This window comes from Ricinus communis, chromosome 5 (genome assembly GCF_019578655.1).
Source record: "Ricinus communis isolate WT05 ecotype wild-type chromosome 5, ASM1957865v1, whole genome shotgun sequence".
NCBI lineage: Eukaryota > Viridiplantae > Streptophyta > Magnoliopsida > Malpighiales > Euphorbiaceae > Ricinus > Ricinus communis.
Genome location: NC_063260.1, coordinates 16167764 through 16184124, shown reverse-complemented (window position 1 = coordinate 16184124; position 16361 = coordinate 16167764). Strand labels below are relative to the sequence as shown.

At 32.9% G+C, this 16361-nt stretch overlaps 1 protein-coding gene across 5 annotated transcripts; it reads right to left on the bottom strand.

The window, feature by feature from the left end:
• Positions 1-761: 761 nt before the first annotated feature.
• LOC8261457 (ABC transporter E family member 2) lies at positions 762-12205 on the bottom strand. Of its 5 annotated transcripts, none has more exons than XM_048373939.1 (13): positions 11951-12190; positions 11340-11457; positions 9446-9531; positions 9257-9354; positions 8512-8629; positions 8336-8425; positions 7119-7423; positions 6842-7037; positions 6576-6761; positions 6216-6485; positions 1718-1963; positions 1200-1370; positions 762-1113 (listed from the first exon to the last, which is right to left on the bottom strand). In XM_048373939.1, exons 2-12 carry the CDS (start codon positions 11440-11442, stop codon positions 1251-1253), a joined length of 1818 nt encoding a protein of 605 aa, XP_048229896.1. In that variant the 5' UTR covers positions 11443-11457; positions 11951-12190; the 3' UTR covers positions 762-1113; positions 1200-1250. The 5 variants fall into 5 exon arrangements, with proteins under 5 accessions (XP_048229896.1, XP_002516768.3, XP_015573235.2 ...); XM_002516722.4 differs by having other exon boundaries at positions 11340-11483; positions 11951-12189; XM_015717749.3 differs by having other exon boundaries at positions 11340-11461; positions 11951-12189.
• Positions 12206-16361: the final 4156 nt, after the last annotated feature.

Below are 16361 nucleotides of genomic sequence, written 5' to 3'. Positions count from 1 at the left end.
AAAAAGAATACAAAAATCCCTTGTGCAGTAAAATATTTTCTGTACTCATTCCACAGAAACAACTTTACCTCTACTATCCCAATAGTAAATCTTCTGAATCATAGATTCCCTGCCATTTGTGACGTTATACACCACCCAATTGCTAAAATCTTTCTATCAAAGATCCCAACATTGCAATTCCGTTTTTGTCTATGTTTCAGAGTAAAAGTGCTTCATGATGGAATGCTAGATTATTTGACTAATAATCCTTGGCGACATTTCAGTCATAGTTTCTTCTTTCTGTATATCAGACTAATTATAGATATTCTAAACCAGATGTTCAATAGTATGCGCCGGCTTCCCCCATCATCTCATATCTAGGTAGATAAGTGAGGAAAGGAGGAGTTTCCATGTCTTAACAGCCTCAAAGATTGCCAAAAGTAAAAAATTTATGGCGCATATAATTAGTATTCTCACATAAGATTTGCAATTCTGTAATCCAACACCAAAAGTAAGAAATTTATGTCACGTCTAATTAGTATTCTCACACAAGATTTGCAATTATGTAATTCAATACCATACAACAGCAAACCTAAGACATCAAACTGAAATACACGAGCTAATCAGCAAATCTCGAGCGCCTACAACAAGCTCAACCTCCTACTAACACAGCCGAACACCAAGGCCAAGAACAATTGCTACTCAAAATTTCACATGCTTAGATGAGATGTTTGGCGATTTGCAACCATAACAAACATTTAGATAAGTTGTGAACCTGAAAATTTCGGAGGAACTTCTCATGCTGTAATCATAAAAAAAATTAGTGTTACAAAAGACAAAACTGCACCTCGATAACTCAGCTCAATACCTTTCTTCCTCTAATTTCGGCACTAGTTAAATACAGACTCACATTCAAATAAAATTTAAAGACCGGCCCTGATGTCATTATCAAGAAAAATGAACTAACATGATATATCAGAAAACATGGTGAAGCAACATTGTAAATGGTCTGCTGCAGCTCATTTACATAAAAGATAAATGTTACTTCTTCACCGGACAGGAGGCAACTAGTCATTTGCCAATGTATGATAATTTGCTGAGTTGCAAAATTGTTCAGAATGGCGCTCTTAAATTCTGCATAATTAAAAGGAGCATAACATGAAAAGCCTAGTCGATGTCCAGGGTTAGCAAGCAAAATCTTAGGTTCATCAGTCAAGTACCTCAAAGAAAGACTGGCAAGGAGAATTATGTAAACTCTGCCAATAATTGCATCAATCATCCAGGTAATAGTATGACCCAGCAGCTTTCTGTTCTCTGTCCTTGGTTGAGTCCAATTTATTGATTCTTGGTCGGTAATTAGTTGGATCCCGCCTAAATGTGATGTCCAGATGCTGCATGATGTGCAAAAGAAAAAAAAAAAAAAAAAAAAAAGAAAAGAAAAGAAAAAAAGAGAAAGCAACTGTGAGTAGAGACAAAAAAAAAAACCAGAAAGTAAGATTTAAATTGTAAATAAAAGATGCAACATCTGGGTGAGTGCAGTTGAGGCTCACCATAAACAAAATTATTTAGTAGTAAACAGTTCAAAATGCAGAAGTGCCTCAAAGCAAGGTGATATTTTCAAAACCATATATTAGAGAATATAATAGTAAGGGAAGTAGACATAATTCAATTAGTATTTCCCCCTCAAATTACTTCATATGATTACATTTTAGAAAGAAAAAAAAAAAAAAGTACTCACAGATAAGAACAGATTCATTCCAGTTAGCAATGACTGAGGAGAATTTGCAGTACAATCTACAGAAGGCCTCCCCTCGTATACAATAACTCTATCAGCAAGGTAAGTTGCCATTATAAAATCATGCTCTACCACGAAAGCAGTTTTCTTCGCATGAAGGATAAACCTCTTAATGACTTTAGAAGCAACAATACGCTGTTCAGAATCCAGATATGCACTCGGTTCATCGATTAGATAAATGTCTGCAGGCTGTAAACAAACCATGCATCAGACTCCATTAAGTAGTATTAATTAAATATCTAGATAATAACAAGAAAACTTAGTTAAATAGTGAGTGAGATGCTCCATTGGCTCCATTGGTTCTGGTCGCAACTGCAACTAAACTATGATCACGTCCATATTGTTCACCTATCAACAAACCCACAAAGGAACTACATGGAACATTCTGCTTTATCCATCCTTTTATACTCAAGCCATAGATATTCAATAGAGAAACACTTGCAATCAACTATAGAACCACAGCAGAAACAGGAAAGAAGTAGAAAATTATCGCAACTGAAGATCTTCGCCATGTGGTCGAGGTAGTTTGGGAACTTCTCCCTGTAGCCAAATGACAATAAAGTTTTGGATAACTCTGTAGTTTATGAAAGAGTTGCACAAAAATAGACTATACAAATTGTTTTAATTGGCTAATAAAAGTGATTCTGTTAGTTTCAAATTCAATCCTCCCAAGTGATACATCAAACTCCCACTTTTTTCTCATCCAACTACCTTGTTCAAAGATGCGTGAGATTTATTTGTACTATATAGCAGAACTCTGAAGTTTTCTTGAGGATGCTATCAGGATTGATTACTATGGATTTGGCAAGTTTTTGGGATTTTAGAAATATCTTTCTAAGGTCCCTCTAGGATTCAGGGTCCAAGCCCAAGAGTGTCAAACCAAAATTTTGCAATCTGATGGATAATGCGTTTAACCCATAAACATGAAGAGACAATAAGATATGTTCATTGAAGACTAGCAGCATATAAATGGATAGCCATGCATATTAAACAATATTAATTTACTTCATCCTAGAATCCCATTGCGTTAAACCACTAATAAATTCAAACATGAATGATAAGGGGGTTCTGCCAAAATCTTCATGCAATAAAAATAGAGATGGAAATATACAATCTGCTCTCACAGGGAATCTGTCCCTGCCCTGAACTTGATGAGTAATCAATCACCACTCCGCCAATGGATGTGGGCAGAGAGGAGACTAATTCTCCCCACCCTGCCCTGCACCAGTTTTACCACAATTCAAATAAATCATCAAGTTATTTAAATATAAAAATACTGTTTTTCTTTAGGAACATAATTTAGCACTCAAACTTATGAGTTCTACTTAACTATTAGCAATAAAGTTTACAAATTAAAATGTGTATAATATTTTATAACAACATAAAATAAAGTTATGATCATCTAACAAATATGAAATTATGAAGAAGATGGGGATATCCAGCTCACCCCATTTTCATTCCTATGTGAAGAAATGAGATATGAGCTCAACATGCTTAGGTGGAAATTCTTGCATGGTTTCTCTTTTTGCGTAATGGATTCCATGTGGTTTCTTTTTAATGCTTGAAAAGGGAAATAGGGGATGTTTAGCTTAACTACCTTACAAGGCTCAGGACAAACAATCTTGAGCAAGTTCTGAGTTAAAATTGTATAGGAGACCAAATCAAGTCCCAAGTTTTATAATCATAATGCCATTCAAAAGTTTAATGCAAAAGGGCAACAGTTATTCTATATAACAGGCCTGCATAATATGCTTTCAGATGGATTTTAGGTCGAGGATTTAGGAAAGAGTGATCAAAATAAAACTACAAAACCATTCAATGGTGCTGGATACAATTCTAAAGAACACTTCATCTGGTTCTCTACTCAACCAAATCCTTTTTCACTATTCTAGTCTCGCATATGAATTAAAATAACTTCAAACAGGAATCATGCTTCCAAAATATAATAGAGTATGTGTCATCCTTGATCAAAAGGAGCTTGGAAGTGAGGATCTTGGACTTTCTTTGTTTAGCAGAAAATACTTTTCAAGAAGGGACTAGTATAATGTAATTAAATAGAGGAAGATATTAATAAACTTTTAAAACGTTAGGAAGGGACTATTACAATATACCAAACCTCATGAGCTAAATAGTAGGCTAAATACATATTTATGCCACTGAACTTATATCAATTAGCCAGTTTAACACTATAACTTTCAATTTAACCTAACAGACACCTGAATTTTACTATTTTTAATATCTAAACACATTTAACTTTCAATTTAACCTAACATACACTTCAACTTTATTTTTCGGTAATAATTAAACACCTTCGTGCAATATATATAGAAGTATTGAACGGAAACACATGTAAAAAGTGTTAAAATATGATAGAAAAGCAAGTTTAGGTGTCTGTTAAGTTACACCGAAAGTTAGAATGTTGACTAGATGACCAAAGTTCAGAGACACAGATATGCTTTTGGCCTAAATAGCATTTATCCCTTGATTATATATTCAAGAATAAGGTTTTGAAAAGTTCATAGTCTTTCAATAAAAAGAATAATTGATATTTCTCAATGTACTTCAAACATCCGAAAACAATTTCTAAATGATCTTTAATGATCTAACCAAATAATAAAAAGCAAGTTATTTTCCTGAAAAATATTTAACTCAAAATAGTTTCTGAAAATAAAATAAGTATTTTTCTGTTTGAAAATGAAGCCTTAGTGTAATTGAACAATGTGTCACTTAAGAAATGGTTGTGCTTAGTCATGGATAAAGAGAGGCATGTGAATGGCACTTAGTGTGGCATACTAATCTGATCCATTGAACACTTTCATAATCAAAAACTGAAAAAGTAAAGGGCAAAAGGGTATAGGTAAGCCTTTGACCTTTACCCCAAAGCAAAAGGGTATAGGTAAGCCCTTAACCTTTACCCCAAAGTACAATTAACTACCCAATGTTGATATTGGTGCACTTAAGTCCTGAACATTTTAAAAACAGTTCAATTAAACCAAAACTTGAATTGAGGAAGAATACAATTAGGCCAAACTTGCAACTATGGTTGTCAGCAATCCAAGCATCGTTTAATTGTATTAATAACGCATGGAGGACAAGTGCTCTCTAGCAACTTGGGAACATCAGCAGTGCATAATAATTCATCAGTAAACAGCATGAACAAAAAGAATAAGGCATGACTTTAAGGCTTCGCTTTTGGAGATAGAAGAGACTTTTGGGAGAAGTGAGACACTGTTGAACAGCCCATAATGAGACGAAACGATCTGGAAAAGATCAGCCCCAAACTCCACCGATAAGGCAACGTGGGGACCTTACGCTCTACACGCCGCTTGAATTTGAGTTCTCATATTATTCAGTATATTAATAACAAACTTTGATTCTAGTCTGACCCAAAATGAGCTACGCATAGCTTCTAGGAATTTTTGAAATATAATGGTATTTAATAGTTCAAACAGAGTTGTATTTTGAGTTTAATTGACCTGTTTTAAATACTTTTAGGGCTTGACAACACTAAAGATATTGGACAGTTGATTATAATTCGGGGTAAAGATCAAAAGCTTATTTGTACCCTTTGCCAAACTAAAACTAAGCAAATAGTTAAATTCATCATATCTTATGCAATTATGATGCAAGTAACACCAGAAGAGACCAAAAGTTCCTAATAATACCTCCCCAAAAATTTCTCCATATACTAATGATATCACACAACTTAATTCCATGCATGCTTGCCCAGTTCAAAATGATTCATTTATTTTGCTAGATAGTTCTTTTGCATCTGCTATTTTTGTTTAATCTATGTGAAACACATGCCACATTTGACCGAGTTACCCCATATTTGCCCCTTGAGCAAAGTGTCAATTCATAAGCAAAAGACGAATTGGCTCCGTAAAGGGTGGGTTAACATGATAATAAAGCCATCCTAAGGGAGAGAGAAAAAGAACAAAGATAGAGATATGACTCTACACAATTTCTGATAGTACAGCTTAACCACAAAAGCTAGGAATTCACAAGTTCAAATCCCATTAGATGAGATGAAGAGACTTTAGTAAAAGGAACGGCACCCTGTATTATATAAGATCACTTAAGCAACAATGTATCCAAAAGCCAAGGAACCTCTATATATTTCTCGTGTCAATTAAAATAATAATTTCTTATGGGTTTAGATTTTGGAAAATCTAAGCATGAGTTGAGAATTATTTTTAAAAAGCATCTCTCTACCTAAAAGTTCTCCAACTCAAAAACTAAAGCACTCTAAGCAACTAACATACTGAACGCATCAACCTCACACACCCTTCAAATAATTCTAGACAGCCCATTCACATGCCTACGAGCAATAGAATAAAAAAATGTACATGCTAGAAGCTGATGCAATAAACTAACTCGTTACCAATTTCATATCACCAAAATTAAAGAATTGTATGATCAATATAAAAGGATTGATGACCTTTCCAAGGCAGAGACACAAAGCAACCCTTTGCAACTCCCCACCAGAGAGATTCACCACTTCTTGATCCATTAGCTGCTCTATAAGCAGTGGCTTCATGACATCTGATACAAACTGAGGATGCATATATGAATCACGGATTTTTTGATGTAGCAAGTGTCTAACAGTAGACTGGAACTTAGGACTGATTTTCTGGGGCTTATAAGAAACATTAAACTCGGGTATTTCAACATCAGAACCTTCCACACTATCAGGTTTTAGTAAACCAGCCTGCATATATGACATAAAAGACACCATTGAAAATGGGCCAGATTTTATGACAAAAAAGACGTAAAAGTAAAAGTAATGTTTAGCTAGTACCAGCATACGAATAAAGGTTGTCTTCCCCGTCCCATTCTCACCCAGCATTACAATAATCTGAGAATCTGTAAATTCACCCTCAACCACACGAAGCTTAAAGTTGCCCTGAGTTTTGGTCATAGTAGGATATTTATATCGTGCATATGTTTCAATCTCCTCAGCACTCTCTTGTGGAGTCTCAGCAACCTACCAAAGGCAATGAATACGGAGAGAGGGTGTAAATGCGACAAATATATAAATAGATTAAGTAAAGAAACTCAAATCACCTTGAAGGTTAAAGATTCATCCCGGAATCGTAGATTCTCTGTGGGGACAAATCCAGCCAAGAAAATATTGATTCCTTCCCTAACAGAGAAGGGAAGAGTTACAACTCCATATGCACCCGGTTTCCCATATAAGCAACAAATGAAGTCGGACAAGTAATCCAGAACACTAAGATCATGCTCCACCACAATTACATAGCTGAACAAAGTTAGAACCAATATTCTTAGATTCGGAGTACAAAGGCAGAAGAACTTGAATTCAAAAGAAAGAAGGCTAAACCTGTTGGGCCTGAGCAAAGATCTTATGACTTGGGCAGCTTTAAGCCTCTGCTTCACATCAAGATAACTTGATGGTTCATCAAACATATATATTTCAGCATTCTGTATGGCAACAACAGCAATAGCAAACCGTTGGAGCTCCCCACCAGACAAGTCCCCCACATTACGATCTATAACCTGGTTCAGCTCAAGATCATGACAAAGTTCAGCTTTCATCTCTCTTTCATCTTTTTGGTCAAGCACCTGCCCTACATTGCCTTGGACTGCTTTTGGAATGTGATCAACATACTGAGGCTTTATGATGGCCTGTTGAATACAAACACATCTTTAGCAAGAAAAAACAAATGAATGTAACCAGCATTTTTCACAAAATTATGTTCTCAAGACTCTCCTTATGAACCTACATTGGTAAGAATAAAAGAGCAGTACTCAAAGGGCTGTAATGAAAGCAATTCTTAATTTTGTAACCAAAAACAGAATGTGTTCTTGTAAGAACTTTGAAGATGAAGTGCAAAAAAACTATAAAAAAAAAGAAAGGAAGAAGAAGAAGAAGAAGAAGAAGATAAAGAATCATGATATTTAAGAAAAGCTGAACAAGAGAACAATAATTTCCTGTATGGAAATAATGTTACAATCATACAAACAGATGCATCAAACAAATTCAGGAATTGTAAAACAAACATCAGGAGGTAAGGCCCAAATATTCTTCATATTGCTGCTATGAAATAAGCTCCAAAAGAACATTTAATAATTGTTTCCAGACAACACTTGAACTGAAGTTAAAAGACTATACAGCAGGCCAAAAAGTAAATAAAACCAAGCAGAATAATCCGATAGCGGCAGACCGAGCCCAATACATTTAATAATGCCATTGGAACACTACAAAATGACTTCTCCCCAGCATAAACATGAGTAACTGCACATCTAATAAGTAAAGTAGAAAGGGAAACAGGTAGATCAAATTGTAAGTAAAGTTCTCGGATATTACTAACTTGAATGTCACTCTTTGATAGTTAGATCTGCAGAGCATAATACATAATTAAAGTTGAAATTTAGTATAATGATTTAAAGATAATAAAGCTACAGCCAGAAGACCTGAATGGAAGAGCAACATGCCAAGCACTGACAAATATAGAAACTTAATACTTTCATAATCTGGCGTGATATCTAACATTATGCAAGTTTAAAGTGCCTTGACCATGTCCAAATAAGAAGTACCTTCAGATTATCTTCCAGGATACGGGTAAAATAATTCTGCAACTCAGATCCTCGAAAGTAGGTCAAGATTTCCTGCCAATCTGGAGGATTCTGCAAATAAGAAAGAAAATTCCAAGAAGGCCTTAAAAATCAATACACCATCTAGCAATAATACAAATTATTCATAAGAGCATTACATTGAAACGACCCAAATTTGGTTTCAGTTTTCCAGCCAAAACTTTGAGGGCTGTGGACTTCCCAATGCCATTTGTTCCAACCAAGCCAAGAACTTGCCCAGGCCTTGGGACTGGCAGCCTGCAACAGCGGATTTGTACTGGGTCAAATGGTACAAAAACACAAGCCACCATTATTATTGGCAGATAGAAGTATCACTTAAAGGTAGCAAGGATGTGATACCCAAAATACAAGAGCATAGTAGTAGTAAGTAATTGGCGCGAGATAACCAGGAAAAAAACACTAAGTAAATATCCACTACAGCAAAATATAAGTATTTTAGTTCAGCACGGGAGTAGATTGGGTGTTTCTTCCTAACTATTTCATTCCATCCAAGCTCTCTTTTTTTTTTCTTTCATGCCACATGAATATAGAAATATATAGTTATAACCCTCAAAGACCACGGGAGTAGATTGGGTTTTTCTTCTAACTATTTCATTCTGTCGAAGCTCTCTTTCTTTTTTTTCTTCTTTTGTCCCATATGAATATGGAAATATATAGTTAGAAACCCAAAACCCACAATTTTCATATCAGAATTAACTATAATATTGACCACAAGAAGTAGCCTTTCCTGACTGCTACATACAGAAACCTATTTCTCCACCTCTTTGAAACCTCTATAACTAGCATGACCCTGTAAAGGATTCTCCATATAAATTTCCATTATACACCCTTCTTAGTTAGTAACCCATGCAATCATTGACTAACCTGTGCAATTTAAAGGTGTTGGGCCCATAACGGTGGGTTGTATCTTTATCAAGATCTTTGGGCAAGTTGATGATCTGTAGTGCTTCAAATGGGCATTTCTACAACAATAGATTCATTAATAATCAGTTTTGCATGAACATAAGCAAACTGAAAACAGAAACAGAAAGGAGCCTTCAAGAATTTACCAACCTTAACACAAATACCACATCCAATGCACAACTCCTCAGAGATGAAAGCTATCTTAGATGCAACAGTAACCTCAATACATAATTTCCCTGTGATGATGAATAGTAAATGGTAAGAGGACAGATAAAGGATTACCATTGGCAATGAGCATCTCACCAAAAACAACATCAACAGTGAGCTCTGCTTAATAACACCCAAGTGTAAATGAGCCTTTATATACATTGAAGGCAGCATAGCTAAAAGGCAATCCACCCCTAACCCAAATAGTTTCAATTCTACGATCTTCTCCAGTTCAGAACATTCTATTTGATTATAAATACTGAAATTCCCATCCTAAACCTTGCTATAGAACTTATTGGAGTTGATCTGAATAGAGTATAATGCTAATTATTAAAATAGAAAATTAGGATGTCACAATTAAATTCTATGGTATTAAGAATATATTTATCAAACAAAACAAAAGAATAAAAAGGAGGAATAACATGGAGTGCGACCTCAAGCAAGAGCAGGGAAAATTTGTATGTCAAGTGATGTTCTAAATTCATAATCAACAATTAGCATCGAGACCTATCAATCATGTTAGGGCCTAAAGCTTCAATCCTATATTGTATTGAGCAGTATACAGAATCATCATTGTAAAAAGATTTGGGACAGCCATAGGTATTAAAGGTGCATTAAAGTGCAAAGGGATCCTAGGGCCTTGGGGCAGACATGCACCTGACAGAGGTAAGGTGCAAAGGAAATAAAATTTAGACAATCTTTCAGAATATATTACAACTAAGCTTATATAATATTATAACTAATATTAATGGCATTAAATAGGCATAAATTTTGATTGATGCTTTCTAAATCCTAAATTGTAAAAAGAAAAGAGTAAAAGATACTATAGAGACTTCAAATAATATTCCTACTCCTACTACATAGCATTTATCACTTAAGCATGCATTATGGAAGAACAACTCATCATCAACCTCAACATAATATTCTTCAACATTACCAAGTTTCAAAGAATAGTCCTACAAAATTAAATCAAGCATGCACTTTTTTTCTAATTTAAATTTTAAATGTTAGTTGAATGCTTACTAACTCAACCAAACTAACAATGAAATTAATAAGATAATAAATAGCAAAAGAAAAACAGGGAAGAAACAACAAGTGGACAAAGAGCTATACGATGGGACAGCTTGAAACTTGGAGGATTCAGCAAATTTGAGAAAGAGAGAAAAGGGAGCTCCAAGAATAGAAAAGAGAACAAAAGAAAAAAGAAAAGGGACAAACGGCTGCTACTATGTTTCAGAAGATGAGAATATATGAAGTGGGAGAAATAATAGAAGAATAAAAGACAAATTTCCTGCAAAATAAACAACTAGCAAATGAGAAAAGTGCTCATTAACATGTACTCTTTTAGCCATATGCACAATAAAGAACATACAATCTAATGAGATGAACTAATTATAGAAGTAAAATAAGTTTTTCTTTTAGCCAATTAAAATACAAGAAAATTATATATAAACCACATCTAACTTTTACAATCTAACAATGTATTATAGATATTATAAAGTGAGAAGCACGCTCACAAAAGGAAAAAGAAAGAAAAATCCAACTTAAGGATTAAAAGCAATATAAAAGGCCAAGGTATTAATGGGAGAACCACAAAAGCATAATATATATGAGAAAATTGGGCCGTGTACCTAAAGCTTAAGGTGCATGCTAGTTGAGGCGCTAAGGCACAAGCCTTTAATAACTATGGGGAGAAGGGGCTTCTCCAAAAATAAAACAAGAAGAAATCACAAAACTAACTCTATTTCACCAAGTAAACAAGGAAAAGGAACAATTAAGTCCAACAGATCAATTAAATTTATTATAAAAAACAACAAAAAAAATGTTAAAAGAATACCAGTTTTGACAACAGGGCAGCTCTTCTTGCACTCTTGACGGCACTTCTTCGGCTTGCATCTGTCAGAGCTCACAATTGCTATACGTGTCAACCTGTCTGCCATCTCTACCACACCTTTCTACCTACCCAAACACAAAGCACAGCCTTTACAAAGAGAGGCTCCATTTTATTAGCAGAAAAGAAAAAAATAAACACTTACAGAACTTTGAATAAAGGAATCAAAATAACTCAAAAATCTAAAGATATCAAGTAAATCAATCAAAAAATTATCAATTCAATATTCTTAAATCAAGTTTAAGACCAAGTAAACAAGCACTTTACATGAATGGCAACTGAGAAATGTATATCGATTTTTTAACAACAGACCAGTTTACATGTATCTAGTTCACATTGCTAAAATATACCTATCTTAAAAATGATAGATAAATTCATATTTTAGGTATAATTAATTCAACAAGCACAACGAGTGGCATATGGATGAGAATATTTTGAAGATTTAAACCTACAAATTGCATCTAAAAAAATGTATAGATATTCAGCTAGCTAAAGAGATTATTTTAAGTGACTATTTAAGCAAATGGAAAAAATAAATAAATCAATCAAACACACACCTGAGTAGCTTCAGGAAATGGAGAAGAGATGAGAAGGAGGTGCTGAATATGGTCTCTACGATCAAAGACTGGTCTGTGATGTAGGAGATGAATACCTCGCCTCCTTAACTAAGATTTTAAGCTGTTGATCTGACGAAAGAGAAGTGAGAAAAAGGAAGAGAAGACAGGCTAGGGATTTAGGCTTATATTTGGGTTTTGCACGAGGAAGATTTGAAAAGAAAATTAAAAAGAATAAACACTTTCTGGCCCTTGAACTTTCACGTTTAGCTCTCGGAGCTCTAAACTTTTAGGTCCAGTTATTTTTATAATTCTATTTGAAAAGCACATAAATACCAAAAATAAGCTATGGATTCTTATTTTTACGGTAGAAAATAGAAACTTTATTTTTACAAAGAGTCAATTCAAATTATTTTATTTATACCGTTTTCAAATTTTTAGTTTCTTCTTTATGAAAAACAGTTGTTTTCTTCCAAAATTGAAACTCTCACAAAATAAGAAACAAAATCAAAAAAATTTATCATAAGAACAATAACCTACAACTTCAATCTGACAAACAAAGTGAGAAAAAACCTAAAAATTTAAAGAAAAATAAATTAATCAAATAAAAATAATATTACGACAGCAAAGAAAAAGAAATAAAGTTCGTGATGCAACTGAAAGTTAGTTTCAAAATTCAAATCAAGCTTCAACTCATAACTCAGTATTAATGCAGGTGTTTTGGAGTTAAAACAGTAGATTGAGAAGAAATTAGTCAAATTATATCAAAATCGAGGTAAACAGAAAAAAAAAAGGCTATGGAATGAATAGGTTTTGTCCGTTTAATCACTCTTAGCCGGTTCCTTAAGTTTCCACTATTGAACATGTGAATCCTCTAAGATCAAGTATCTATTGAAGTTCAATATATTTTAGTACGACAAATATAGGCTTTATAACTCTGCAAAAATAACAAAAACCTATTGTATATGTAATGCTATAACAAAATATTAAATGAATTGCTTGTATTAACGAGTTATTTTAAATTTTAATTCAATTTTGAAAAATCGGTGCATCAGTGTGTGAGTTTTTAAAATTTTATATATATTATAAAATATTATATATATATATATAGAGAGAGAGAGAGAGAGTATCTCTTATAAATTTATAGTAATGAAAATAGAGTATATTAAAAATATCTCATTTACATCAAAAAAATTTATTAACTTATGATTTTACATATATTATTTTAAAATGTAAATATATATATATATATATATATATATATATATATATAAAGATATAATAAAAATATATTTTAAATATCTACATGGTATATTTTATACAACTGAGTAATAACTTTATATATTACAAGTTTAAGTAAATCAATCATAAATACAAAGGTAATCGTACATTATGAGTATCTTATTACCATACACTTTATCTTATTTAAAAAAAAAATTCTGCAAGAATAAAAGCAATACCAATATTGGTGCAACACAATAGATAATGGGATGAAAATATGAACTTTGTTAACTTCGAAGTTTGTGGTATTTATTTCAAGGATTTCAAGTTTCTATACTTTAATGGATATTATATTAAAGCAAAGTTCAACAAATGAAGCTGACAAAGAAAGAATTCCAGATTTCATTGAATATGCAAAGGCATTGTGGAAGCAAAAAAGAAAAGGAGAGAGCAAGAAAGAGAAAGTGACAGTATTGACTCAAGAATAATTACTAATAGAAACCAATTAGAGATTGAGCAAGGACAAATGTATAGAGACAAGAAAGTTCTTAAAACAGTCATGAGCTTCTAGCACTATGGATCACTTCCAATACAAAGTGATTAAGTCATGTCACAAGGAGTATCCACTGCAATGCGTAGAAGACAATTGCAAATGGTATTTAAGAGCATTAAGATATTCAAATTCAAAGATGTTCAAAATTAGAGAATTAAACAACATTCACAATTATTTTCTGGAGATCAGATTCAACGACAATTGACAAGCGACATCAGATATTATAGAAGAGCGGATGAAATCAAAGTACCTTGATGTCGAAACCATATACACTCCAAATGATATAATAAGGGACATGAAGCAAGACTATGGTAATTCTATAAATTATGGAAACATGGAGTTCAAAGGAAAAAGCTTTAGAGAAAATCAGAGATACAATAAAAAAAACTCTTACGATTTAATATAATATCTTTTGTACATATATACAGTTATGTCATATCTTTTACATATATCATAAAATCTTTTAGATATCTCGTTCCTAATAACCAAAACAGAAATCTAAATTTAAAAATAATGTGTGATACAGTTATATGATGTACTTAAAATATACTAGTAGTATCTTATTTAATAAATTTAATTAATATTTACAGGTTACTAAATTAACTTATACACATACTATAAATATCTTTTAAATATTTCGTTACTAAAAATTAAAAAAGAAATTAAAATTAATAAGTAATATTAAATACAGTTACATAGTATATTTATAATATATTAAGAGTATCTTATTTAATAAATATATCTAATATTGCAAGTAAACTAGAAAAGTCTTATCAACTGGTACCAAATTTTTTTATACATGTTAGAGAATACAATTCCTAGTTCAATAGTTGATCTTCAAAAAGATAACAACAATAGATTTCAACATGTCCATATGGCTCTAGATGCATCAATCAAAGGATGAAAATATTGCAGGCCAATAATGGTGATAGATAGAACTTTCTTAAAGGCAACCTATGGAGGTACTCTACTTTCAGTAGTGATGCTGGCTAAACACGACTAGCAATCTACAAGTGCACCTATCGAATGTAATCTAGCTATGACAAGTATCAATATTGTATCTCATGGGAACTGAGAAACTACTGCTACTACACTATTCCTATTATCCAACTGATCAAAAGGTGGTGAAGGTTATAAAGTAAAAATAATTAAGAATACAATTTAAAACTAAAATTTAACAGAGAGAATGAAAGTTGAAAAGATAATGAGATGAGTTAACCCAATTGGGGATCACTTTTTAGCTAGTTGGCTTACAAACAATAAATTATGAATAGATTGATTAAGAATTATGATCTGTGGGTAATTTCTTAAATGAATTGGCCTCTCTCTCGAGTTAACCAATTCCTAACCCTAAAAATCTAAAGTTGGAATCTCTTCCTAACAATTGATTTTAGAATACATTAATCTCTAAATTACCGCTAATAAGAATGTCTAGTTTTTATTCCAATAAGTTATTACACTGATGCAAATCACCTAATCACACAAGCAGTTGTCCAAACTTAATTAAATTTTTCAATTACAAAAGAGTTCTCAAATTGATACAACAATGAAGAAGAAACAATAGATCTCATTATACTTGAATGAAAACTATAATTTTAAATCAATAATCCAATCACTTCAGCATAAAATAAGCCTAGCATGGCTAAAGATCACTCCCAAATGAGTTTAACAAGATTAGTTATATATATTCATGATTAAACTAATACAAGAATCAAATACAAAACAAACAAGAATCGAAAAGAATATGAACACTCTTTTCTCAAATGATGAAACCCTATCTCCTCTTGAGTAACTTTGGATCCAATCTCTACAGCTCAAGATCTCATTCTTCTTCCCTTTGAATCTTCAATCCAATCCTTAAGAACAGCTAATCTGGGTGATGTTGAAGTAGAATTCGTCTCCATTTTTCTCTTTTCAATCGTTTGGAAGGTTGCTATCAAAGTCTGTCTTGAATATCCTAAGGTTCTCTTTCTTTCCGCCGCTCTCTCTCTAGCTCTCTTCTTTTCTTTCCTTTTTTTTTTATTTTAAATTAGGTTTTGGGATTCAACATACATGCCCGTGTTTCAGCCGACCAAAGACATCCTAGATCCATGTTGTGTTGAGCATAAAACTGCACATCTAGCCTTCTTCAGCATGGCTTGGATTTGGGCCGTCTTGCTCAATACGGGCATTCTCTTAGGTCATATCATTCTCAAAAATCATGTTGCAAATCACTTCTTCTCACCCTAGATAAGGCATTTCAGCACAAGCATGTTAGCTGGGTGTGTTGATAAATCTAACGCGCCCAATTCGTCTGTTTCTTCCCGATTTTAGTCTGATTTCTCTCTAACTTTGATGATGTACCTAGAAACACACCTGAGACAAAAAAAATTAAAATAGGGTAATTCTAATACAAAAACACATAATTTGCCCTAAAAATAACTCAAAATCAAGCATGCAAACATGTGTTATATCAAGGATATTAAGTAGCAATACAAGATATTGGTGGCAGAATCTTTCCTCTTGCATTTTGCATAGTGGATTCAGAAAACAATGCATTATGGGAATGGTTTTTTTCTAGATTGAAAAAAACTTTGGTTCAAGAAGCGGCATGTTCATAATCTCAGATAGGCATGAAAGTATTGAAACTTCTATTAAAAG

Bases quoted from the DNA above. Each gene is read 5' to 3' on its own strand.
- LOC8261457 (XM_048373939.1), bottom strand. From the start codon at position 11,442: ATGGCAGACAGGTTGACACGTATAGCAATTGTGAGCTCTGACAGATGC. The intron at 9,532-11,339 runs GTATTCTTTTAA...TCATCATCACAG, and splicing joins CTGCCCTGTTGTCAAAACTG to GGAAATTATGTATTGAGGTT. The intron at 6,762-6,841 runs GTGATTTGAGTT...TGCCTTTGGTAG, and splicing joins ATGAATCTTTAACCTTCAAG to GTTGCTGAGACTCCACAAGA.